At 41.0% G+C, this 27,997-nt stretch overlaps 2 protein-coding genes across 3 annotated transcripts in view; one reads left to right on the top strand and one right to left on the bottom strand.

Moving 5' to 3' along the window:
• Window positions 1-981: 981 nt before the first annotated feature.
• Window positions 982-27,997, bottom strand: CDR2 (cerebellar degeneration related protein 2). Of its 2 annotated transcripts, none has more exons than XM_042922293.1 (5): window positions 27,837-27,997; window positions 17,678-17,790; window positions 4,434-4,582; window positions 4,013-4,177; window positions 982-2,912 (listed from the first exon to the last, which is right to left on the bottom strand). In XM_042922293.1, the coding sequence occupies exons 1-5, from the start codon at window positions 27,913-27,915 to the stop codon at window positions 2,048-2,050; spliced, it is 1,371 nt and encodes a 456-aa protein (XP_042778227.1). In that variant the 5' UTR covers window positions 27,916-27,997; the 3' UTR covers window positions 982-2,047. The 2 variants fall into 2 exon arrangements, with proteins under 2 accessions (XP_042778227.1, XP_042778226.1); XM_042922292.1 differs by lacking the exon at window positions 27,837-27,997 and adding an exon at window positions 19,891-19,964.
• The window catches only part of LOC122209954 (transmembrane protein 180-like), a 40,583-nt gene continuing 40,147 nt past the window's right edge, over window positions 27,562-27,997 (top strand). Inside the window, exon 1 of the mRNA XM_042922291.1 lies at window positions 27,562-27,711. The gene's annotated coding sequence lies outside the window, so the exon portion shown is untranslated. The remainder of the gene's footprint in view (window positions 27,712-27,997) is intronic.

Genomic DNA, 27,997 nt, shown 5'->3' with positions numbered 1-27,997 from the left:
CCTATATTGGGGAGCAAGGTTCAGTAAACTTCTGCAAGATGGTAAGAGCAAAATGTCCTCTTTTACCTCACTCCTAATGATTTACCTTCTAGATTCAAAAACGTCCAAAGATACAGGGATTACTTAAATGAATTCTCATATATACATAGATAGGATATATATGTGATATGATGTGTATATATGTGCATATATACACATCAGTGCACCAGCCAGAGGCCAGTTTGTCGTGGGATTTCCCGAGGAGCTTAAACAAAACTGGATTGTAACACTGACACCAGCAGCCTTCTTGTTTCCTCGCTGTCCACATTGGTTAAACATACATATGGAGTTTATCTATGTCCATAGATGTAATACTACAGTACTATCATAAAGAATGTAAATGGTCAGATAAATGTTTCAAAGATACATGGTTCAGTGAAAATGGAAGCTACAGTGAAGGTTTATAGTATACTCTTTTGCTTAGAAATAGGGAGTGATATAAACATACATAATAACATATGCACAGAATATTTTGGAAGAATATACAAGAAACTGGTAACTAGTTGATCCTGGGGAGAGGAGTTGGGAGGTCAGGACAACAAGATGACTTACTTCACAAACTCTTTGTGCTGTCTCAAAAGAGGATTTTACCCCTTTTTAAATAATCCAAAAGCAAAATTCAGATTCAGGGCTCACTTTAGTTTTTAAATATTGTAAGTCTTTCCTAGGATTGAATAATCAAATGTTTTGAGTCAAATGCTATTAATTCAGAACCAGGTCTGACATTTCTAAACTTGTGATTATATAAAGTATATACATTTGAAAATATTTTTCAATCATATAGTAATTCTAATGAAGACATTAACATAAGAATCCCAAAGAATAGGGAATAGAAATTTAAAAAATCATTATCAAATCTCCGAGATATCTGTTGGAAGAAAAAAATGGAACCGTTGGTTAGAACATTAAAATGGTTTCAGCTTAAAATAAGCAAGTGATCCATTTGTTCATTTTCACAGGTAGTTTTATTTGGTTTTTAGAAAAAATATATACAGTAAGTGGAACTTCAGTTCTCTTAAATAGTTTTAAATTAAAAGTATGCAAAGTGAGAGGATGAGTAGATTCCCAAAGAACAATACTGTTTAATAAAGTAGCAAATGGGAATTTCTGCAGCAAGTCAAAAACATTTATAGGAACGACAGGAACTGAACAAGGGCAGCCTGTAGCTGTCAGCTTAGCCAGCTTGGACAACACAGTGAGGGGTTTGATCTTGCTTTTTTAGTCTGACTTTAAGAATGATTTACATATTTGCCTATGCTAACCACTATAGCTTTGAGTAAAAACATCTGAAGGTGGGGGTGGGGGCCCTCCAGGGCCTATGCTCATAAGCTAGCAAGATGGTAACAGCAAAGGTCAAACCAGAGCTTGCCTTTCAGTTTGGTATCAGTTGGATTTAGACATATTATGATTCCTTGTCAGTCACAGCTCAACTGGTAGCAGATGTAACCAAACTCAAGGCTTGGAGTATTTTTTAATGCCGTTGATTTTGGGTTAGACCCTGCTTTCTCCTGGACATTCTTCTTAACGAGTTCACAGTATACAACAGTGTTTATGAAGCCATTTCAGGTTGGCAGCCATCTGACTCCTACACAGTTTTGAGAAGCGAGGAGGCAGTAGGAGTCGCCTTAGTTTTGTTTCAACTCTGCCCTTTTCCCCAGTATACTATACGCTCTCTATATACTACATATATAGGGACTCCAGGCCTACTTCTCTAGGAACACACATCTATCCCTCCAATGGTTCTGGGGCTTTTCAAGGAATCACAACACAAATCAGTGCGCCAGCCAGAGGCCAGGTTGTCACGGGATTTCCTGAGGAGCTTAAACGGAACCGGGTTATAGAACTGACACCAGCAGCCACCTTCGTTCCCTGCTGTTGGCTGCTTAGTAAGCAAAACAGCGAGGCAAACGTCATGAGCCACGTGGCCATGGGGTTTACAGACAACAGTCGGAGTAGGAGACAGAGGTGAAAGGAAACGAGCCAATTAGTAGTAGAGCTGGAGGTTGAATTAGGAATGAGAGGAGAGAGATCGGTATTTTGTTCTCTGTTCATCTATTTCTTGCTTTGTTTTCTTGATGCAACTAAAGATCTCTTTAAAAAGCGCCTTGTATTCCGGAGGTGTTGTGGTGGTGGGGGAACTGACGGGCTCTGTGGTGACAGAGGCTGGTTCCCAGCCGCTGGGGCCCAGCTCAGGCTGGGCGTTGGTCCCCACCAGGTCTTTGGCGAGAGCTCTGGGGGTCTGCACAGCCTTGTGGGACAGGGAGTCCTCTCCCTGCTGGCACTTCTTCAGCAACTCCTCATACTTCACCTTCAGGGCGCTGTACTGAGTGTCCACCTCATGCAGAAGGGAGACGCCCCTCTGCTTCACAGCCCTGGCCCTCCGGATGCAGGTCTCCTCGTGGCCCCTCACGATGTCCCCCCCGGCCAAGCTGCTCAGCACCGTCTCACTGCTGCTGCGCTTAAGAGGCCTTCTGTGTGCTTCTGGCAAAGGCAGGAACAGCTCCTCCAGCAGGCTCTGGCTGTGTTCTCTGAAAGGGGTGAACAGAGAGTCCGGCACCAGCTTCTCGACGCCATTCACGAAAGGATGCTCCGACTGCAGCATCTGCCGCATCTCGGCCACCTCGGCCTCCAACTCCAGCGCCCGAGCGCGGTAGGCATCCGTGGCTCCCAGCTGCCGTTCCAGTTCACTGTTCTCCTTCAGCACAAGCCCATATTCCTCCTCCATCGTCACCCGCTTCTGCCGCTCCAGGCTCAGCTGGGCCTGCAGCATCGTCACTGTTTTCTTCAAGTGCTCATTTTCTTCCTCATCGGGGCTTTGCTGACTTTGTAAGGAAGTGATCTTCTCGGCAAACACATGATCATACACAAAGTGTCTAGGAGAAAAATGTTGAAAGAATATATTATGTAGGTTGACTGGGAATGAAAAGAGATTGATTTTTTTTTTCCAACTAAGTATTTTTCAGGAACTCTGATGGTTATCTTTTATTTATTTATTTATTTATTTATTTATTTATTTGTTTGTTTGTTTATTTATTTATTTAATTTGCCTATTCCGTACTAGGGCAGTGGCTAACACGAAATTATGTAAGGCTGGCAAATAAACACATGTAAGAAAACATAATTTTTGTGACTATTTTTTTTTTTAACCATTAAAAGTACTTCAGAACACCTATTCTCAAAGCCCAGCAGTATGATGGATACCTTTCAAGGAAATTAGAATGGCCCCGTGGTTCTCGACTTTGGCTGTGCATCAGAATCATCTGGATAGTTTTTTACCTGCACCTAGAGATTTTAATTTAGGCCTAAGGGCCTCATTGTCATTGCAGTTTGAAAAACTCCAAAGTGATTTGATGAAGGGTCAAGGTTGAAAACTACCAAAATGCAGAAGCTGGTCTCTCTCCTGCGTAGAGTCCTGGGCAACTTGTAACTGGGTTTATCTTTGTGATGATTGTATCTGCCCCTCCTTGAGAGTGAAAGTGTGAGGGCAGGAGCAATGGTGTCTATTTTGCTCACCACTCATGTCTGGCATAGCACCTGCCATACAATAGGTGCTCAAGAAATAAATAGTCCTTAAAGATTCAGTCTCTTAACTCTAAATTATAAAGGCATTTCTGTAGGCAAAAAACTTGTTTTATTGACATTTCAATTTTTTGCACCCTAATGTGAGGTACAGCCCCTAAATCTGTAGTCTATCACAAGTACTGCAACTTAATTTACATGAAGACTTAACACATGAAAAACACTGAAGTGAGCACTCCCAAGACTTCCAAAAATAAGCTTTTACAGAATTACCAAGACTCAAGAATTCTATCCATCGTATGTTTAAGTTAGGTGGTTTTGTTCAAACCACTGGTGGTCTAATAACCAAGTGGCATTTCTTAAAATGGTACTTTTAATCTACTGGGATCCAGTATGTGTCCCTGACATGAGACGTCCCCCTGCTCATAAATGCCAAAGAAAGGCAGGCTCCTACTGGCGGAGGTCGTAGAGTTCCTTCAGACACGAGAATCTGGGTGCTGATTTCTCTTGGTCACACTTCTCCTGGCTCTTTCTTCCTTGGCCAGATGACTTCAACTCCTCCACTTGGCTCTGGAGGTGGTCAATGTTGGTTTGTAGGCATTCGATGGTTTCAGTCAGACTGTGAGGAACAGATAGAAGCCATTTGCTGCTGTCATATTAAATTAAGGGCATAAGCAGTGAGGAGAGATTAGTCGCCAGCCACTCAAACTGGGTTTTCTTAATTGGAAAGGACTTCTACTTAATCTCTATTCTCCGTAAAGAATTAAGTTAAACCATACCCCGTGTTGACCCAAACCCTCTATGTGCAAGTTCTATTCTAGTTTATACTAAATGACTTACCCTAGGGCTTCGTCAATGGATTCTAGAAAATTTACCTCAGAATCTTTTGCTGTGAGGCCTTGCTGTCCGCAACTAGCTTTTGATTGGTTTCTTCCAGTTCCCGTGCTGTTATATCTAATTGCTCATAAACTTTTGCATGTTGCTCATTCATCTGCCGTAGGAGCTCCACCTGCTTGGTCAGATACTGTAAGAGAAGATGATTGTGACCAGGTGACACACTAGGCAGATAAAGCACCTGCAGCGTCCCAACACCGATTCTCCGATTCGCTAACACCAACCGGGTAGCCTACAATTCAATTCTGATGCTACCTTCCTGTAGTGACCCCACAGGTTAGGAAGGACTCAGTCCCATGAAACTGCCCCACTTCAGACACCAGTTGCAAGGCTCAGAGACCACCTGTGCTTCTTTCTGACAAACTAGCTATAAATATGAGGGTTTCCATGACCTCCCCTCAGGTTCAGTAATTCACTACAACTCACAGAACTCAGGAAATCGCTGTATTTACACTGACTGCTTTAAAGGAGAACAACTCAGGAAGAGCACATGGGAGAGATGCATAGGGCAAAGTATGGGAGTGCAGAGTGGTGCTTCTACGCCCTCTTCAGACACATCCCCCTCCCAGCACATCGATGTGCTCTGGTTTCACGGTTTTCCTGAAGCTTCACTGCATAGGCATGATTGATTAAATCACTGGCATTGGTGACTGAACTCAATCTTCAGCCCCAGTCCCCTCCCCAGAGGGTGGGGGTTGGACTGATGGTTCTAACCCTCTAATAACATGGGTGTGTTCCTTCTGGCAACCAGTTCCCATCCTATCACTCAGGAAATTCCAAGGGTTTTAGAAGCTCTGTGCCAGGAACTGGAGACAAAGATCAAATCTATGATTTTTATTATGCCACAATACTACAGGTTCGTTTTATGAAAAAAACTTTAAATCCCAATTAAAGTACCTATCTAAGAGGAAATAAACATAGGCCATCCTTTATATGTTTACTTCCCCTAATGCTTAACAACATCCTATGTATCACATAAGGCTGATCTATGCTTACAAAGCACAATACATACATAAAATTAAGATTCAACACGAAAATCTATAGGGAGCCTGATAATCCCACAAGAGAAAAAAGTATGGAACACATGATCAATGTTTAAGCAAAAAGACCATGTATTTTTTCTCTCTTTAGAGAACGTTAGATGATTTTTTGCTTGGAAAAAAATCAAATTTTCTTCTCTAAATGAGCTATCCTGGACCAAAAAATAGGGAAAATAACACTGATTTAAGCAGAAAGAGATATTTAGCTTACTAGGATTCAAAGACTCTTGTTATTTTTAATGCTGTGAGAAAAGTTATCACCACAATCCTCCTCACTCATAAAAAAATTACCAGATTATTTATTCTGGTACAGCTAAGACTGCTTTCTAAATGGACCTTAAAAACACTTTTCTTGGGCTTTTTATACAACTATACAGTTGATGCTTGAACACCACAGGGGTTTCGGGCATCGACCCCCAGACAGTTGAAAATCCGTGTATAACTTCTGACTTCTCCCTAACTTTAATAGCCTGTTGACAGAAGCCTTACTGACAACAGTTGATTAACACACATATTTTGTCTGTTATATATACTATCTACTATATTCTTACAATGAAGTTAGAGAAAATGTAAAGAAAATCATAAGAGAAAATACTTTTACAGTATTGTTCTGTATTTATAAAAAAAAAATTCTTGTGTAAATGGACCAATGCAGTTCAAACCTGTGTTGTCAAGGGTCAACTGTACAAATGTATTTGCAGAGCTAATAGATTTCCTTCAAAGAACATGCTCAACGATTTTCAATGGGCTCTTTAAATGACCATGTGGCAAAGTTGAGAAACAAAGCATAAATGACCTTTTTATTTTTTAATTTAATTGTTTATTTTTGAGAGAGTGTGTGCGAGAGCACGCAGAGGAGGGGCAGAGAGAGAGAGGGAGACACAGAATCTGAAGCAGGCTCCAGGCTCTCAGCTGTCAGCACAGGGCCTGAAATGGGGCTCGAACTCATGAACTGGGAGATCATGATCTGAGAGGAACGCAGATGCTTAACTGACTGAGCCACCCTGGTGCCCCTATGTGACCTTTTTATATCTAATTCTATAACTTGGTAGCAAGGTGTTGAGAAAACACTTAACTCTCCTAACTTCAACTTTCTCATCTGAAACTCTTGGGGCCAAAAATGTTTTAGAAAATTATTTAAATTTTAGAACAACATGGCACACACACCATACGCTTTATAGCATCCTCAGTGAGGTATGGGCAGCACCCTATAATTGAACATTAATATTTTAAACTTTTTTTAAAGTTTATTTACTTATTTTGAAAGAGGGAGAGAGTGCAAATGGGGGAGGAGCAGAGAGAGGGGGAGGGAGAGAGAGAATCCCAAGCAGGCTCCTATGCAGGGCTAGAACTCCCAAACCACCATGACCTGAGCCACCTAGGCAGGCACCCCTTGAGCATTAATATTTCTGCATCAAAAAGTATGAATAAGGATCATAAAACAGCCTCACAGCAGTTTAGTTCAGAGTTTGCTGCCAAATGAATCTGCTGTAAACTTAAGAAAAAAATCTTATTTTACAGAGCCTTTTGGGTTTGGAATTGAAAATAAGGAACTGTGGATCGGTTACTAACCTATCTTGTAGGGCTTGAAGTATTAAATAAGGTAAGTGAGCACAGAGCAGTCCCTGTAAAAGCTTCTGTTTATTCTTCATTCCCTCCACCCCCACCAGCTTCTCCAGGAGTCGGCCCTTAACCCTGCCCTCTGGCTGGCAATGTCCTAGTAGGTCCCGTCAATGAAGGGAAGGTGTTCAATCTCTTAGGAACAAAGGTTTAGAACACAGGAATACATACAATAGCTACAGAAATTTTGCAAGCCGCTTTTATATCAAGTAGAGGCCTTAAGTATTCTTTGGGAGGATTCACAACAACCTGAAAAAAAGGTAACACATAGACCAGACACTAAGTATTAATTTACAATAGGAGCGGTCTCTGCCCGGTGACTAGAATATTCACATCCTCTGTAGGACACATCTGCTTTATAATTTTTTCAATTCTCACAGAAATCTTGTGGTGGGCATTGGATGAGAGAAGAGCCTGGTGGGAGGCTGCCATAGCTAAAAGCATAGGCTCTGGGGTCAGAATTTGAAGTTACACTTTACCACTTCTAACCAGGTGACCTTTGGCAAGTAGCTTAATTCTTCTAAGGTGAGATTTCCTCATCACCTACCTCACAAGCGTTGCTCTAAGATTAAAAAGAATGTGAAGGGTTTGGCATGGTATCTGGCATATGGTACAACTGCTCGATAAAAGGTATTCTCATCTCTACCTACAGTTATCGTTTTCAAACTTTACATGTGTTAAGATTCATCTGGGGGATTAAACTATAGGAACCTGGGCCCCTTTCCCCTAAAATTTTGAGTCAGTGAGACTGGGGTAGAGCCAGCATTCTGTATTTTTAGCAAAAACCCCAGGTGGTATTAGTAAGAGTGGTCCATGGATCACACTTACTAGAGGAATGTTGTTCTTTGACATGGAAAATCCTGGAGGTCTCCCCCCTCCCCTAACCTAGTGTCTCTTTCTCTTGGGTCCGGGAGGCATCAGCATTCACTTAGATCAACAGTGATTCTTAAGCTTACTGTTTACCGCTTCCCTTCTTAGGACTTGGTTTAGTTGGAGCGCTCCACAAAGATGAAGCTGTATTAAACTGCTGCAGTAGCATTTTTTACCATACTTCCGGGAAATAATGTATGAGGTGTTTTCACCTTGAGTGCTGCTTCCTAAATTCTTAGTCCACCCAAGTACTGACTCTTTGCAGATGGCTAATTTTATCTACCTTTAAAAAGCTTTTTATTATGGATAATTTCAAACATATAAATGCAGAAAAATGGTTTAATGAGGCTCCATCTATCCATCATCCACTTTCAACAGTTATCAGTCTTGTCACACCTCTACTTTTCTACTCTCATCTCCAATCATTTTAAGCAAATCCAAGACAGCCTTTTTTTTTTTTTTTTTTTTTAAGCTTATTTCTTTTGAGAAAAAGAGAGGGAGAGAGAATCCCAAGCAGGCTCTGCACTGTCAGCACAGAGCCTGACACTGGGCTCGATCCCACGAAACACGAGACCATGACCTGAGCTGCAATCCAGTCAGACGCTTATCCCACTGAGCCACACGGGCATCCCACACATCCAAGACATCTTAATTGAGGTATACAGATTCATGTATTTCTAAGAGAACCATTTTAACTACAATTTAACCATACCTAAATACCCCAATAATCCCTTACTATCAACTATTTATGTTTCAGTATTAATATTTTCCCAACTGTCTCTTAAATGGTTTTTCCAGTTTCACCGGGAAGCTACTGATTCTTCCTCATTTCACACATTTACCTTAAAAATGCAGAGTTGCCTTACTCTAAGCAAGCTCCCCCTTCCTTTAAGGATGTGTTTTTCCTGCTGGCTCCATCTAATCCAGCAGTTCTTAACATGGGGTCCTCACACAGAATTGAGAGGGTCTGTAAACTTGGATGAAAGAGAAGTTACGTGTTCATTTTCTCTAACTTCTAACTGAAATTTAGCATTCCCTTTGATTTTGAATGGAGGCAGCAAGCCACCAGTAGTATGACAGGGCACCTAGGACTTTATCACCAATAGAAATCACAGACATTTTCATATCATGTCAGAGAGGCTGCAGAAATCTTGATTCATTGGTAACACTCATCACTATTTGAAATTACAGTTTTTAGTCTGACATTAGATCCTAGTATTTTTTTAAATTTTTTTTTTTACATTTATTTATTTTTAAGAAACAGAGTGAGACAAAGAGTGAGTAGGGGAGGGGCAGAGAGAGTAGGAGACACAGAATCTGAAGCAGGCTCCAGGCTCTGAGCAAGCGGTCAGCACAGAGCCTAATGCGGGGCTCGAACCCACGAACTGTGAGATCATGACCTGAGCCAAAGTCGGACGCTCAACCGACTGAGCCACCCAGGCGCCCCTAGATCCTAGTATTTAATGTATTAATAAAGAAACTTATTACTACATCACACATTCATTTTTTTCAATGTTTTGATAGGCATTTCAATCTAACAGATTCCCTTTGTAACTCTATGTATTTTAAGAGGATCATCACACAGACCTCACTAGACAGCCAAAGGGACCTATGACATAAATTTTTTATTTTTTCTATTTTAGAGAGAGAGCTCAAGTGGGGGAGAGGGACAGAGGGAGAGAGAGAATCTTAAGCAGGCTCCATGCTCAGCATCGAGTATGGCACAAATTTAGGTCTCTGTTCAAACGTAACCTCTTCAGCAGCCTTTCCAAACCACCCCCTGGAAAGCAGCCCCTTCCCAAGGCACCCTATTAATTTCCCTCAAAACAGTGTAATAATAAACACCCAAATTGCATAGTTGTTAGTGTCCAGTCTTTCTAACCCTCCTTGAAAAGGAAAGCCTCTTCTGTATACCTAGTTCATTCAGCACAATTCCTGACACACAGTAGGGACTAAAAATACATTGGCTAAATGTCAATTTCTTTCTTTCTTTCTTTCTTTCTTTCTTTCTTTCTTTCTTTCTCTTCCTTCCTTTTCTCTTTCTTTCTTTCAAGTAGGCTCTACTCTTACTGTGGGGCTTGAACTCAAGACCCTGAGATTAATAGTCACATGCTCTACCAACTGAGCCAGCCAAGTGCCCCTAAACAGCAATTTCTAGACTTCTGGACAACAGCTTATTGTGCTCTCTACACAACTAGGGCCACTGAAATGTTGAGACACTTAACTGAAAGATTTTGAGAAGGGTCTTGGGTAAAGCCCTCTTGGGAAAAGGCCCTGTTAGCCACTAATTCTCTCCTCTCTAGCTCCATTTATAGATGTTTCTAATTTATTCCCATGGCAAGAATACCTTCCAGTAATCTGAAAGACCTTTATAATTCCTACCAGCTATTATGTGGGCTCCAAGCTGTTGACCCCTTTTAAAGATATAATGTTCAAATTAGAGTTGTGGCCAACATAAAGGAAACAAGTAAATACGCAAATAAGTACAAAGAGGCTAGGGCAGTCCCCCTTTATCCACTGGGGATACACATTCAAAGACCCCCAGCAGATGCCTAAACCATGTTTGGTACTAAACCCTAAATATACGACCGTTTTTTCCCTATACATCCATGCATACCTATGATGAAGTTTAATTTAAATTTGGCATAGTGAGAAATTAACAGTAACTAATAATAAAATAGAACAATTATAACTATATACTGTAATAGAAGTTATACGAATGTGGTCTCAAAATATCTCATAGTCGTGTACCACCTTCTCGTGATGATGGGAGGTGATAAAATGCCCACAAGAGGACGCAGGAGGTGTGACACAGCTGTTGGGCTAATAGTGACCTTCTGACCATCCATCAGGAAGAGGATCATCTGCTTCTGGACAGGGTCTAACCACAATAACTGAAACTACGGACAGTAAAACCACACACTGGGGGGTGCAGAAGACTAGCATGCTAAAAAAAAAAAAAAGCTACCATAAGTCCCCCTCATTTGATATATCAACCTGTAATAAAAACACAATGAGACCATTTACAAAGAGCTTGTGATGTTTTGGTCTTAGAGGATTTGGCTTTAAGAACAATCTAAAGAATGGCAGGGAGCTTGTTTTCACATGGTAGGAGTTTAATCTTATTATTATTAAATCAAAACTAATCAGAGAAGCCCTTTACTTCCCCCAAGAACCTGTAACAGATTACCTAACAAAGAAGTCTGAACTAACTTGGTCAGCAACTTAAAAGAAAAATTAATAGATCTCTCAGCAAGTTCTCATATAGGGCTAGAGAATCCAGACTCCATTTATGTAGAGTATAACGCTTTATGCTTGGCCTCTCAAGTTTCAAATTAGTTTTATCAAATTTTTTCTCAATCTAGAAGGAAACAGGTTAGCTCATTTTCTAACCTTCATTTAAAGGCACAGGTATGCTACTAATGTTCTGGTTTTCTCCATCCAGAATCTTTGATACACAACCTCAAGTAAATTTGATGGGACTGCCAAGATCCCCAAATTCAAGTGGCAAAAACTGCTCACGTACAAAAGTATCTGCCATATTAAACCGTGGAAAGGGAGACATTTAAGCAAAACATTGGGAGGGGAACATGAAAGTAGCAAAATCACAGGCAAAAATGTTCATTTTATAGGCAAAAGTATAAACATTTAAGTTCTGTGAGTTATCACATGCCTGTCTTGGAATTTACATAGAAGGTCACCTTGACTGTGAGTACAAGGTTCAGGTTATGCACAAAAGCTATAAAACAGGTCACCTTACAACTGAGGCAACCCTTTAAAAAAGAAAGGCCAGCAGAATTATATTAACACCTATTTGCAATTGTAGCACCCCAACCTAGAATGCAGGGAAAGACCAACAACCCCGACTAAAAATGCATAAGGAATGGAATGGAAATTTGGCTTTTTTTGGGATTATCCTTATACTAAGGGTTACAGCCCAAATCCTCTGAATTTAGAATCAAAATGACCTTCTACAATACTGAAGAAAGATTTCTTATTACCTTTGAAAAACCTCTTTTCCCTGATTAAAATATTTTATTTCCCCTGTAGGAAATTTAAGTTGGAAAAAAAGGGCATGAATATGAAAATAAAAACCATTTATAATATAATCTATTAAAAGCTTGGCTTGTTTTTAAGATCAATTTTCCAGTAATTGAAAAGGATTTATTTTTTTTTCTGAATTAAGATTCTTTCATTACTAAAATTCTTAAAACACGGATAAACTGTGCAACAATTTCTACATCCAAAATAAAAGCAAACACTTACATAATCTCATCCCCTCAGAACAAGTCTGTACCAATGTAGTACAAGCATTCTTACCACCAAGACACAGTGGAGCAAACCGGACCTGAGAAGTAATTCACATGCCTCAAGTCTCTAGCTATTTGCCATAGAATTGAGGGCTTAAACCTCAATCTTCTAAGGCTGAAGCCAGAGCTCCTTCCATCTTCTTAAAAAAATCTCCAGAGGTGGAAACCCACAGCTTAGGAATCATCAGACGTGGATTGCAAACTGTTTATCTGTCCTCTCTTAAGATACTGATTTCAACACGCGTTTATTGATGATCTATCATGGATAAACACAGCAACAGCAAAGGGAAACAAATGGGTGTGGGGAGGAGGGACTGAAACAAATCAGTCAATATAATATACAGAATATTGGTAAATGTAGTAAAGGAAGCATAAAATGCTTTAAAATTTCTAAGGAAGACATAACCTCTTGATGAAAGAAGGGATGCCTTGAAGGCCAGACCTTTGAGTGGGAGTGACAAGTCCTGTCACTGCTGGGAATCAGGCAGATTTCCAAGCAGAGAGGCAACAAAACACAAGGCTGTAGGCTTGCTTACGTGTTTGTAGGAATCTTGAAGAGAATCCAATTGTGTCTGAGGTGTCAGATCTCATTACTCTCTGAAGTACTCTCTCCTCCCCTCATCCAGGAGAGAAAAACTTACTGTGCAGATCAACACTGAATACAAGTGACACAGGCTGCAGGCATCTCTGAAGCCAATCATTACTTTCAATAGTTTAATATTTTTTCTTTTTTACAATTAATAACCATCTCTAAAAGAATACTGATCAATTTCTACTAGGATTATTTGAAACCCGCTGAGTATTTGAGAGCACATTTGTAGTTCTATTTTCAAAATACCCTTTGACAGTTTCTTAGTTGTCTATTTCCATAATGTCTATAATGAGTCCAGTTTGGGGGATTTTATCCTAGTATTATTACCAGTTCTGCAATATTGTTTATCCACTTTAAGTAGTTTGTACCAGTACTATTTTTATGGATTGTCTCATTTCAAATTTTTCTGGGGGTAGAGTAAAGGCTGACTTTCTGGTTTTCAATTACACCTTTTACTAACTTCAAAAAATGATCATGTACTACTTTTCTAATCAGGAAAACTCCCAATAAACATTCTGAAAAGTTAGCTTAAAACTTGTACAAGTGGGGGGCACCTGGGTGGCTCAGTTGGTTGAGCATCCGACTCTTGATTTCGGCTCAGGTCATGATCTCACGGTTCAGGGTTCTAGCCCCACGCTGGGCTCTGTGCTGACAGTGCAGAGCCTGCTTCGGGTTCTTTCTCTCCCTCTCTCTTTACCCCTCCCCTGCTTACTCTTTTCTGCTCTCTCTCAATAATAAAACAAACAAACTAAATAAATTTAAAAAATAAACAACAAACAAACTAAAAAATATTAAGAAAAAAAAGTGTCCAAGTGGGGGGCACCCAGGTAGCTCAGTTGTTTGAGCACCCAACTCTTGATTTTGGCATAGGTCATGATCTCATCGTTCATGAGATCGAGCCCCACAATGAGCATGGAGCTTGCTTAATATTCTCTCTCACTTTCTCCCTTCCTCTCCCTCAGCCCCTCTTCCCGGCTAACGGTCTCTAAAAAAAGAAAAAACAAAACGCTAAAAAATTAAAAAAACAAAAAACCTATACAAGCCGTAAAGTTCAAACAGGCTAATCTAGGTGTTAGAATGCCGGTTAGTGGCAGTGACAACTGGCAGAGCTGATAATGTTCTCATTTCTTATCTGGGTGTTGACTGTATTAATATGTTTACTTTATGAAAACTCATTGAACTATATACTTAGGATCTGTGTTTTCTGCATGTGTATTTCAATAAAAAGTTTACTTAAAAGAGAAAAAGAAACTGATAGAAGGTTTTAATTAAGGAAAGAGCCCTTATAAAGTTTAGGGGGTTCCTAAAGGTTACAACGATAAGAGGCACATAATTCCCTTTTAGTAGGGAATTAGGCTCTTTGGTTGCCCACTTACTTTTATAAGAACATCAAGCCTTCCTTGTTTTAGACTCTTGCAAGTCTATGTTGTGATTTGTAAGTCCGCACAGGAGCAGATGTGAACTGAGCAGGCAACAAGGCCAGTTTGTGGGGGTCCTCTCACTGCTAAGTGGGCTTAACCAGCACTGCCATTTCATCCCATTTTGTCCCATCCCCATTGACTTTCATAAAGTGATTTACAAAAAGAAAGAAGAAAGCCAAGTGCAATGGCAGAGAAGTAATCTATGACAGTGTTGTTCTCAGCCAAAACACAGCTTTAGATAAAGAGTAAAATGTTGAAAGCTACAATTCTTGGATCTAAGAACCAGGGGACTGCATGCTCTATTATGGAAACAAGAGATTCATGAAAACATTTCTGGAATACTCCAGGCTAAATTTATTTGAATAGTTTATACATGTATTTAATTTCATATTTATTTAACCATTAAGATGTGAACTGAGTATGAGTAGTTCATTTCCATTACGCTTTGCAACATCTTATAGAAAACAATAGATGGTATAGAGTGTTACTTATAGATTTGGAGAATCTTAAAGATCTGTGGATTTTTTTTTTCAGAATGTTAACAATCTGTCTTAATATTCCTCAATACAACAGGGAAAAAAAGGTAGAAAATAAGTAACTTAGATCATAAAGCAATTGTGTTTGTGATCTCCTACAGTGGTAGCAAATAGGCATCATTCTCTTAGTATGCAAATAATACCCTTTTTTCATCTATACTTGGGAGATATTCTAAAATAAGTAGCAGTTATAGAATTCAGTTACAATGATTTACAGGTGCTTTTCATAGAAAACATCAATACAGTGTATTAAGAAAATGCTTCTACACAAATACTAATAGACATATCTCACAGTATATGATAGTCTTCATAGACTACTTCATAGACTACCCTAGGACATCTTCTGATGAGTTGTAAAGCAAAGTCTACAACACAAAGCAAGTACGAATTTCTTGAGCACGTACAACATTTGGCTAGTTTTAACAGTTTTAAAAAACTTATTCTGGTATTTCTGGAGGGCACCTGGGTGGCTCAGTCAATTAAGCACCCAACTCTTGGTTTTGGATCAGGTCATAATCTCACAGTTCATGGGATCAAGCCCTGAGTCAGATTCTGTGCTGTTAGATTCTCTCTGGGATTCTCTCTGTCTGTCCTTCCCCCACTCACATGCACATGCTCCCTCTCTTTCTCTCAAAATAAATAAATAAACTTTCAAAAAAATGCCTGGTTTTTCTGCATTTTTAGGTTTCTGACAAACTGTACAGTAATTACATCTAATTTTGGGTATGGCATGTTCTACACTCTTCTGATATAGAAAAGCGCTAAAAGTGGCAGCTGGTGACTTTAATATCATTACAAGATACACCTTCCTAGAACGATAAAAGTGTATTTCCCACATAGCCAATCACATTATTGGCTATATTCATAAATCCTGATGAAGAGGCAGATCGACTGTATATACACATCTTAATTATGGCTACTACGTAAAAATAAGAATACTGAGATTATGAATTTGCCTTAGTTTTGATGGTAGATTTATTTGTATTAAAAAATTGAAGTTTGTGTAATTTTGATTGCTTAGAAGTCAAGGACTATATATAATTCTACTTCTTTGAGTTTCTAGAACCTGGTTCAGTATATAATTAGACTCAGTAAGTTCTGATCACGGTTGGTTTTTTTAGAATATTTACTTGTTTATTGAGAGAGAGAGCACACTTGTGAGCAAGTGTGCAAAAGTTGGGGAGGGGCGGGAGGGGGAGAATGAATCTCAAGCAGGGTCCTCGCTATCAGCACAGGGCCTGTGGTGGGGCTTGATCTCATGAACCTGTGAGATCATGACTGGAACTGAAATCAGAAGTCAGACACTTAACCAACTGAACTACCCAGGTGCCCGTGATCACTGTTCTAAGGTCTTTTACACTCACACTAGAGTGCTGGTTTTAATGTACCAATTTGAAGAGAAGGAATTGTAATTTAAGTGCAAAGCTTTTTTGGGTGGGCATATGGGGGGGGGGGTTGGAGCATGGAGAAAAGTATTCTAATCAGACAACTGTCAGGTTAATATCCAAAATTATCATCTTTACAGTCACATGGCTTACACATAACTGGGCTACTAAAGTGGGACCATTTATAAGACAGCACCTTGCATTTTTAAAGCCTTAATCTAGTATATTTCATTTTAGCTTGTTCAACTAAAGGAAAAAGTACTCTTTTAATTTTAAAAAATCTATTGGGGCGCCTGGGTGGCTCAGTCGGTTAAGCGTCCGACTTCAGCTCAGGTCACAATCTCGCGGTCCGTGAGTTCGAGCCCCGCATCGGGCTCTGGGCTGATGGCTCGGAGCCTGGAGCCTGCTTCCGATTCTGTGTCTCCCTCTCTCTCTGTCCCTCCCCCCGTTCATGCTCTGTCTCTCTCTGTCTCAAAAATAAATAAAACATTAAAAAAAAAATTTTTTTTTAAATCTACTAAAAATGTAAATAAATTAAGGTCATAGCAGGGAGAAAGAAATATCTATTTTATGGTTAATTTTTTTAAGTAAACTCCACCCACAACATGGGGTTCAAACTTAAGACCCTGAAATCAAGAGTCACATGCTCTACTGACTGAACCAGTCAGGTGTCCCTGATTAATTCTTTGAATGGCACAAGAAGGTTGTTTTGTTTTGTTTTTTTTAAGTTTACTTATTTATTTTGAGAGAGAAAGAGAGATTGCAAGTGAGTGAGCACGAGCAGGGGAGGGGCAGAGAGAGAGGCAGAGAGAGAGAATCCCAAGCAGGCTCCACGCTGAGCACGGAGCTTGACTTAGGGCTGGGATCTTACAAAGGTCAGATCATGACCTTAGCCGAAATCAAGAGTCAGATGCTTAATTGACTAAGCCACCCAGGCACTCCTGAATGGCATAAGAAGTTTAAACATATTATGAAATCAGGTAATATGATTTAAAATTTTTTCCATCTAAACCCAAATTTAGGATGGAGTTTGGCAGTGGTTAGGAGAGGGGCTGTAACCAAGGAGGGAGCCTCAACAATGTGGGTATTTTTACTTCAGCTGGGTGGTGGGTACACAGCTGTTAACTGTATTATTCTTATACCTCTTGGCATATCTGGAATATTGCATAATTCATTTTTTAAAAGAAAAAAGTAAAAAATGAAGTATAATATGGACAACTTTATTGTGCTTCACATACTGGTAAATATTGGACCATTTACTTCTAATACACTTCACCAAGGGTGAAGAGAGAAATTTCTTTCATCAGACTTCTATGTTGGGAAAGCATAAAGAAAATAGAAATCAACCTCCCCACCCTCTCCAATGGTTCTTTGAAAGTGCAGAACATGATTGGTACAGTAACAGCAATAAGCCATACCTCAAAGCGTAACTCTCTTAATGAGTAAATTACCTCAATTTCCTGTAACTGCTCCTGATTGGTTGTGTACATCTGCTGAAGAGAATCCTCCAACTCTGTGTTCCGATCCAGTAATGTCTTCCCAAGTTCAGCAGCAAGTTGGAGATCTAGCACAACAAGTCAACAAGCACAATAATGCAAATGATCACACTTCAACCTTGTATATAACCCAGTGCTTAAAATAAGAATGAATCAAGGGGCACCTGGGTGGCTCAGGTCATGATCTCATGGTCTGGGAGTTTGGGCCCCACGTCGAGCTCTCCACTGACAGCTCAGAACCTCGAGTCTGTTTTGGATTTTGTGTCTCCCCCTCTATCTCTGCCCCTCCCCAACTTGTGCTCTCTCTTGCTCTCAAAAATAAATAAAACAGGGGCGCCTGGGTGGCTCAGTCGGTTAAGTGGCCAACTTCAGCTCAGGTCATGATCTCACGGTCTGTGAGTTAGAGCCCTGCATCGGGCTCTGTGCTGACAGCTCAGAGCCTGGAGCCTGTTTCAGATTCTGTGTCTCCCTCTCTCTGACCTACCCCCGTTCATGCTCTGTCTCTCTCTGTCTCAAAAATAAATAAACGTTAAAAAAAATTTTTTTTAATAAATAAAACATTAAAAAAAAATTTTTTTTAAGAATGAATCAGGACCTAACCCAACACAAAGTTTCAGTCAGATCCCAATGGAAGGAAAAATGGCACAGAGAGAAACCAGAGTTCTACTTAAAATTCAGTTGAACTGGGTTCCTCTACCCAGTAATGTACACTGTTATATACCTTACTTGTAAGATGGAGATGTATTTATTCATTCAGAAATGATCATTCATCACAGTGACCTCTAACATAATTATTTGCTCATGGACTGGACTTATTCATATCATCATTGTCTACTTTCTTCTAGAAGATCTTTATGCCAAAGTACAGGCAGATCTTTCCATAGTTTCTAGAGTTCCCATGAAATCTGGCTGTTGTGAATCTGTCAAAGTATGTATTACAGATCCTGAACTCCTAAGGAGACTAAAATTAAGTCAAAAAAGGGAAAAACTGGGGTGTCTCGGTGGCTCAGTCGGTTAAGCATTGGACACTTGATTTTGGTTCAGGTCATCATGGTCTCAAGGTTTGTGGATTTGAACCCTGCACTGTCACTGTGGAGCCTGCTTGGGATTCTCTCTCTCCCTCTGCCCCTCCCTCCCCCTCTCTCTCTCAAAATAAACTTAAAAAAAAAAAAAAATCAGTAATAATACCTGCTCCAGGTCTCTCATGTTTTTCTACTTCTCTTCATGTCTTTCTCCAAGATGAGCACATCAGATAAGCAATACAGTGAGTTTTTAAGGTAATTACATGTCCATAGCTTATACTTTGACTTAACACAAACCATATTTCTATTTTAATTTTTTTAATGTTTTATTATTTATTTTAGAGAAAGAGCTAGAGAGACAGAGCATGAGTGGGGGAGGGGCAGAGAGAGAAGGAGACACAGAATCCAAAGCAGGCTCCAGACTTTGAACTGTCAGCACAGAGCCTGATGTGGGGCTCGAGCTTACGAACTGTGAGATCAAGACATGAGCGCAAGTCAGACACTTAACCAGCTGAGCCACCCGGGAGCCCTACCATATTTCTATTTTAAGCCTAATTTTCCAACTCTCTCTCTTCTTAGGCATATATGTACCTAAGAACAAGGTTTGTTTGTATTATACACAATACCCGAAACAAAAATTTAATGATACTAAAATGGACAATAGTTCTAATATAAGTAACTGAAACACCTATCTGCATAGTAACTTTCATGGGAGGTCCTTCAATATAGTGAGAAATGCACTGAACTGAGTAGGAAGGTCTGAGGTCCAGTTCTGACTACCATTTACCAGGTTAACTCTTTCAATATAGTGACTTTAAAGGTCCCTACACTTAGTATTCTTGTGTAGAGAGATGATGGTCCTATCAGTGTAAGATTATAAAAACCAAATGAAATAATATATAAGGAAGTACTTCAGAAACTAAGCTGCATACAAAATCAAAGTATTATTAGTATGCATTGATTCACAAATTAATGTTTTTATTGCTAGGCACTATGCCAAGTTTTGGCTACAGAATGGTGAATAAGATGGATGAAGTTCCTGTTATCCTGACATTCCAAGAGATGAATGGGAAAAGTCAGACAGTAAATAAGTAAATAAATTTGCCAAATGTGATAAACACTTTTCATTCATACATGCATGCATACCTTCATTAATACCGGACGCTGTTCTGGACATTAGGAATAGAAGAATGAACTTAGCTAAAAAATTCCCTGCCCTCATGAAGCTTCTTTCTGTTGGGAGAAACAGCATGATAAAATATAAAATAGATAGAAGAGCTGGGGCGCCTGGGTGGCTCAGTCGGTTAAGCGTCCGACTTCGGCTCAGGTCATGATCTCGCGGTCCGTGAGTTCGAGCCCCGCGTCGGGCTCTGTGCTGACCGCTCAGAGCCTGGAGCCTGTTCCGGATTCTGTGTCTCCCTCTCTCTCTGACCCTCTCCCGTTCATGCTGTCTCTGTCTCCATAATAAATAAACGTTAAAAAAAGATTTAAAAAAAAGATAGCAGTAAGTGCTAAAGAGAAAAAATGTATCGAGTTAGGGGGATGTGAAGAATGTGGATGTGGGAGGCTGAAATTTATGAACACGCGACCAGGGTGACATTAGAATTAAGATGTGGGGGCACCTAGGCAGCTCAACCGGTTGAGTGTCCAACTTCGGCTCAGGTTTTGGAGTCAGAGCCCCGTATCGGGTTCTGTGCTGACAGCTGGGAGCCTGGAGCTGCTTCGGATCCTCTGTCCCCCCATCTCTCTGCCCCTCGCCCACTTGCACTTGCTCTTTCAAAATAACTATTAAAAAAACAAAAAGGACTCAGGTGTGAAGGAACTGAATAAATGACCCACCTAGATCAATCTAGAGGGCCACCATTCCACGTAGAGACAAAACAAGTCCAAAGGCTCTGGGAGGAAGTGTAATTGGAGCTAATGAGGCTGACGCGAAGTGCGCATAAGGGGCAAGAGGGTGACAAGTCAGAGGGGCTCCAAGTTTGCCGGGCCAGCTGGTATAGGACCACACGAAGAAGGTCAGGATTTTGGCTTTTACTCTGAGTAAAATGGAACCCAGTGAAGGCTTGTGACAGGATGAGTGGCTGCTGTGTGAACAGACTGAAGAGATAAAGAAGGAAGCAGGGTGACAGGAGGATACTGCAATCATCTCGGTAAGAGACGGTGGTGGCTTGGACCACAGTGGAGGAGATGAAGACAGGGGTAGGAATCCAGATATGGTTTAAAGTGGAGCTAAAAAGATCTGTCAACCAACTGAATGTGATGTGTGAGAAAAAAAATAGATTCGGTGATAACGAATAAAGGATCTATTTTAGAAAGAGGTCACAAGAAAAGTCTGAGGGGATATTTTAGCTGAGGCTTGAAGAGTGAGGAGTAAGAAAGTGAGACAGGCACTTCAACAAGAAAGAAGCTGGCAGAGTCTGCAACCTGACAAGAAGCCAGTGTGATAGAAGCGGGAGAGGGAGAGCGGGAAGAGATGAAGCTGGACCGTAGGCAGAGCATACGAGAGCTTATAGCCCATGTAGAGACAGTTTAAATTTCACTCTAAGTATGATGGAAACTCACTTTACTTAATGTCAGAAAATATTATGAAAACAATATTCATGATGAAAACAGGGAACCTCACTACATATGCTTTTTAATTTTTAGGGGCACCTGGGTAGCTCAGTCGGTTAAGCATCTGACTCAGGTCACGGATCTCATGGTCATGAGATCGAACCCCACGTTGGGGTCCGTGCTGGGTGTGGAGCCTGCTTGAGATTCTCTCTCACCCTGCCTCTGTCCCTCTGGTGCGCTCTCTCTCTACAAAACAAACAAAAACCTTTAAAAACTTGACTTTTAGAGGTTGACAAGTTTTTATGTTTAGTCATTACCATCGACATTAAAACTTAACCTAAAGTGGTAAAAGAAAAGCAATTAATTTTTGTTATGTGGTACTGTCCACTCGAGTGCATAATTAGTATTCTACTTGATTAGTTTTTCCTCATTAGGAAAAAACAAAGTAGCAAAACCTCCCAGACACCACTCCAGCTCATTTTAAAACATCTTACACCCATTTATAATAAAGTAGTATATATGTTGGCAGATAGGTGTTAAAATATATTTTCTCATGATTTAAATATTAAAAAGCCTATTAATGAACTTAAGACTTCAGATAACAAGTCCATGAAATAACATCTTCTATTCGTAAGGCACAGAACTTTACGAACAGCTCAAAGCACTTAAGAGATATTAATCTTTCTATCTTTTCAAGGTATTTAGCCCAGATTTTCAAATGAAACAACCTGAAGCACAAAGATGCTACCTGACTGACCAAATCTACATGGTGAGTCACCGCACAAAAACTACTGTCAACAGCTTCTAACTTCGCTTACATCATACTCCACATCTTTATACTAGGAGGCCCACACACCTCTTTGTTTCGGGTGGAGAGTAAATTTCCCTCTATGAGGTACTTAATCTTTTCACTTGTTTTTATAGATGGCGATGAGAAGCCAGAGTTGAGCTACTTGGCTTTTACTGCCTGTTCTGTGAGTGAAATCACATACAACTCCAGGCAAGTTAATATCTTGTTTTCACTAAATGCAGAAGGAACTATGTACCGCTGGCAGAGGCTTTGTACTCATAGGGTGTGTAATGTGTGTACACAGCCCTCCCCCACCCACCCCCCACCAAGAAGCCACCATGCTTATCAAAGACAAAGCATATAAACATTACCTAGACATTACTTAAATCTCTCCTGGCCTGTTGTAAGGTGGAAATTCCTCACTGGGAAGGACCAGAGACTCATCAAAGGTGTTCTTAACTAGCGATCAAAACCTGAGCCAAAACCTCCTCCAGAATCAAGGCTAACTTGTGGCCATCTTCAACTACTTTCATTCACTTATGAAACTACCTGCTACTTAATACGCAGCCAGGAGCAGCTTTTCTCCTCCTGCTGCTGCAGAAGAAAGAGATGTCAAGCACAGCACGCTTCCAGTAAACAGCAAGCAGAAAATAATTTGAGACTTGCCCTTATCTCAATCCTTATTTCCAGTTAAACAAAGCCCCAACCTGGTTCGGTAACCTGAAGTCTCAATCTCCTAAATATTGCATAGATGTTTAGGATAGAATTCCGGCAAAAACAAGTCTCAACTACAAGTAAGTGTCTGCGAAGTCACACGGCATAATAGGATATTACTTCATCTGTTGGTTTAAAGACAAGGGTCTTTTTTTGGTCTTAAAAAAAATTCATTTCCTGTTGTGTAGCATCTGGCTTCCATAACCATAAGAAGCCAAAAGCTGGCAGGAAGCCCAAGAAGCATTTCTAAATAATTAGTGGGGGCAATGGGAGAATGTTCAATGTCCTTATATTTTAAAGTAAGACACAAAATGATACAATATCATTTTGAAGCTTCATACACCTGATCATCTCTAGTTTACGATAAGGATTTTCATTAAGAGATGGTCTTTTCTAAATCCTATTGAACTTACTGAGCTGATCTAGGCAGCCACTAAAAATACCACACACTGGGGCACCTGGGTGGCTCAGTCGGTTGAATATCTGACATCAGCTCAGGTCATGAACTCATGGCTCACAGTTTCGAGCCCTGCGTCAGGCTCTGTGCTGACAGCTCAGAGCCTGGAGCCAGCTTCTGATTCTGTGTCTGCCTGCCTCTCTCTCCCTCTCTCTCTCTCTCTCTCTCTCTCTCTGCCCCTCACCTGCTGGTGCCCTGTCTCTGTCTCTGTCTCTCTCAAAAATAAATAAGACATCAAAAATAATAAATAAAAATACCACACATTTCCTGCAGGCTTGAGAATTACAACCTATCAGTATCTTCATATGTTTAATATTTTCACTAATCAATCTTTGTACATGATAACCATCTATTTTAACAGATAAACTGTAAGGTTTAAACCGGTACTCTACTCAGCCCTATGCCTTAAGCAAAACTACCTCTGGCAGCTGAGTGATTTTTTTTTTAAAGGCTCTTTCTTCCAAAATTCTGAAACCTTTAAATTCCACTGCTATTTTATTTTTAATTGACTTCAGTTTTTCATGAACCATGAGGACAACATATTCCCATGTTAGCTGAAGACTGCAGCAGTAATTCAACAACATTAAGGCTGAAAGCTTTTCCTATTACAAAATCAGATGCGTCATTGGGTGATGCTTCTGTGTAACTCCTGTTGCCAACGTTACTATAATTGGGAAAGCAAAAAAGCCTGAATATAAACACCAAGAAAAATGATGGTGCCAGTTTTAATGACCCTTCAACAATGATTCAGCAAATTAGTTGTGCACTTGGAAAACGTACTCATCATGAAAAGAAGCAGAAGTCTAAGGATTCCTTTATTTTTTTTTTTAATTTTTTTTTTCAACTTTTTTTTTTATTTATTTTTGGGACAGAGAGAGACAGAGCATGAACGGGGGAGGGGCAAAGAGAGAGGGAGACACAGAATCGGAAACAGGGTCCAGGCTCCGAGCCATCAGCCCAGAGCCTGACGCGGGGCTCGAACTCACGGACCGCGAGATCGTGACCTGGCTGAAGTCGGACGCTTAACCGACTGCGCCACCCAGGCGCCCCTCTAAGGATTCCTTTAAACTAAGATTTCATTTGCTGATCCATATAGTAGAAACTTGAAGCGTTATTCTAAGCTTGCACAGCTCACCAAATGACAATTATAATAGCAGTTGGACTGAAAGAAAACTTAGTCTCTGAAGTCTTTCCACCTTGTTCTCAGGCACACATTTCAAAGCAAGCACCATCATTACCTGCACAGAAGGCTCCTGCTGTCCCAGAAAGGATCTTACCCATAGAGATCACTGTCAGTATTCTTACTGTGCCAACTCAGCTCGCTGACAAAAGACAGTCTCTTTATCAAAGTGTTCTGTAAAAGCAAAGGTTTTCTCCTTCTGCCTGCACAAGCTTTACATGTTTCTAACAAGGTATAAATGGTGGACCAGAGCCTTCTGAGATTAGAATTTTTCTGCAATTTTAATTTAAAAAAGAATGCCCCACCAAACTTTGATATGGTCGATCTACTTAAATAATACTTCTATTACTAAAGGAAACAAATTTGTAGTTTAATGACTTTGAGAACAGGATCTTAAAAAGTTGTTTTAGGAGCTCTCTCCAAACAAGGCTTGCTCAGTAAAGTTAATAATGAGGATGTTGGGGCGCCTGGGTGACTCTGTCAGTTAAGCGTCTGACTTCAGCTCAGGTCACGATCTCACGGTCCGTGAGTTCGAGCCCCGCATCGGGCTCTGGGCCGATGGCTCAGAGCCTGGAGCCTGCTTCCGATTCTGTGTCTCCCTCTCTCTCTGCCTCTCCCCTGTTCATGCTCTGTCTCTCTCTGTCTCAAAAATAAATAAACGTTAAAAAAAAATTAAAAAAAATAAATAAATGAGGATGTTAAAAAAATAAACAAATGCCCGCACTTGATAAAAATCCCACTAGATGTGTTTATCAATCTGTTCAACAGGACAGACTTGCTCCCAAACTGTATTTAGCAGCAAATATCTACTAAGGGCCTACCATGCACCAGGCACTGTAGCTGGGCACACACCAGGAGGCAACATCTCCAGGCTTCTCTAGTAAACAGATTCCTACACTGTCAACTCCAAGGGTAGGATTTTACCTATCCTATCTTGTGGATAGGCACTGTGGCCCCAGTGCCTAGATGAATACCTGGCACAGAGTAGATAATAAATTTTTCAGAAATTAACACACTTAAAAATTCATTAGAAGTTTAGGTGTTCTTTAATATATAATTTTTAAAAACTGGGACAGGGGCTCCTGGGTGGCTCAGTCGGTTGGTTAAGTGTCCGACTTCGGCTCAGGTCATGATCTCAGTTGATGGGTTTGAGCCCCAGCTCTGTGTCAGCACAGAGCCTGGAGCCTGCTTCAGATTCTGTATCTCCCTCTCTGCCCCTCCTTTGCTCATGCTCGGTCTCTGTCTCTCAAAAATAAATAAAAATGTTAAAAAAAATTTTTTTAATGAAAACTGGGACAAAGCTATTCTTTCATTCACAGTGCAGACGTTATTCTTTTACAGGCCTATTCGGTAAGTTATGACTTTTGCAATTTCACACCTATTCCTACCCCCACACACTTGGTTATGACATACAGGGTTGTCAAAGTCCACTGTAATAACAGATGTGAAAGTCTTCTGAAAAGCAGAGAACAAATTCCAAATGCAAACTGACATTAAGGAGGTTTAGACCTGTGCTCATTAAGGTTTCATTAAACTTGAACATCTGATGACTTTGTTTTGGTTAGAGGTTAAAGAGTTCCACATGTAACCCCAACATGTTACATTTGCTTCCTGGAGATTTAAGTATTACAACTTAAATCTGCTCTTAACAACTTCCCACAGGGTGTAAAGTGTAGTGTGGACAAAAGCACCTGATGGAAGAGAGACATGAAAGCAGTTTGAGAGCCTCAGTTCACCAAATATTAAAACTGAGCCTCTATTTTGTGATCAGTGTTATGCTAGATTTTTTAATAAGGGCCTATACAGATCTATGCTTGCTAAATAAAAATATTTAGCTTCGATTATACAAACTGCTTAAGGTATTGTAGGGAAATGTTGCAATGGTGCAGTATTTGACTCATTAATCCTACAGAAAGTATCAAACTAGGCCATCAATCCTTATGGGGAATTCTGAAAACGGGTTTGTTAAAATGTAAGACAAATTTGCCTTGTGGATATTGGGAACATGATGGCAAATCATGCACTATAACCACTGAATAGCTTGGACTATGTAAGTGAGCTTGTGAACCACTTTGGTTCAAGTGACTGTCCACGAAACACTTAAAAAAAAAAAAAAGAAAAGAAAAAGAAAGAACAAAACCACCTCCCCTCTCAAAAGAGTTGCTTGTCATGTTTTCCTTTCTTGTTTTCCTTTTCTAAGTACAAGCTACTCAAGCCTACACCCTTCCCCACCTCCACCCCAAGTTCAATGATTAGCATGAACAAGTATCACCGCCATTTAATATTCAACTAAATGAGATGTTCATTTGCAGTGACGTTTTAGAGCTGAGAAAGTTGATTTGCACAGAATTGCAGAAACCGAAGATGCCTGGATAAAATTCCTAAGGAGTATTCGGTGTGCTGGTTAAAAAGTTTGCTCTGAAGTTCGGAGTGGAATCCTATCTCCCCCAGTAACAGTATCCATAGCTTGATGGGAAGACTAAATGGGCATCAGTGTTAAAAATCCACAAAAAGCGTTCCCCAATTGCAAATGCCCTCTATTAATATGCCAAAAAGGGTGGGGGCACTGTCTCCAAACTGAAGGCTGCTTTAACATTTTTCTTTGAGACATCTTCAGCAAGAAATCCGAGGCAGGCCCAGATCTGAAAGCCTGTTTGCAACTAAAAAACTAGATGCCAACTAGGAGAAGTGGCAGAGGCAGAAGTGCCTCAAGTCATTTTCACTTGGCATCTGGTGTACGATGCATTAGCAAAAAAAAGTTTTTCAACCTTCTGACACCCAACTTAAGAAGCTGTAAGCCGGTGATAAAGGAGAGATAAGGTCTGGGCAGTAGCTAGGACTCCTCATTGTGAGTGTATGGGTTCAAAAATGCTTGCCCCCACGCTTGACTTGGGGGAGGTCACTTGGCGGTTTAGCCTCGCTTTCCTCATCTGGGAAATGGGGACAAGAGAAGCTGCTCTCCAAGTAAGGTGTCGGGCGGATGAAATGGGAGGGCCCGGCACCGTTCCCGCCCCCCAGCACTGCTACCCCCAACACCTGCAGCAGCTCCCACCGGGCGTGGGCCGGGGGTCCCCCTGGAGGTGCGGAGGCCGCGAGCCGGCAAGGGGCAACCGGAGCTTCCAGGTAACGCGAGGAGGATTCAACCGCTAACCGGGGAGGCGGTCCCAGCAGTGCCCGGCGCAGTTAGCACCCCACACGCAGGGACGGTGAGGGTCACTGCGCAGAAGCGGCCTCCCGGCGGGCTGGGCACCCTCCCGGTCCCCACGCCAGGTGAGCGCCGGGCATTCCCGCACCTGACGTCCGCCAGCCGCCCAGGGAAACCAACTTTTTAACGGTTTCGCACCCGGGAGCCTCCCCGTCCAGGCCGCCCGCCCGGGGAGCGACCGCGCCCTCACCTTGCTGGAGGTCCCGGTGGTCGTACCACGGCTCTTCCTCCTTCATCTCAAACTCCTCCACCAGGTTTTCCGCCAGCATCTCGGCCGGCTCCTCCGGGGGCAGCGGCCCCCGCCGCCGCCGTCCCGCCGCAGCCGCTGCCCCGGGCGCTCCGCCGGCCCCT

Source organism: Panthera leo, chromosome E3 (assembly GCF_018350215.1).
Source record: "Panthera leo isolate Ple1 chromosome E3, P.leo_Ple1_pat1.1, whole genome shotgun sequence".
Taxonomy (NCBI): Eukaryota; Metazoa; Chordata; class Mammalia; order Carnivora; family Felidae; genus Panthera; species Panthera leo.
Note: the sequence above shows the minus strand (reverse complement) of the source record. Positions and strands in the feature narration are given on the sequence as shown.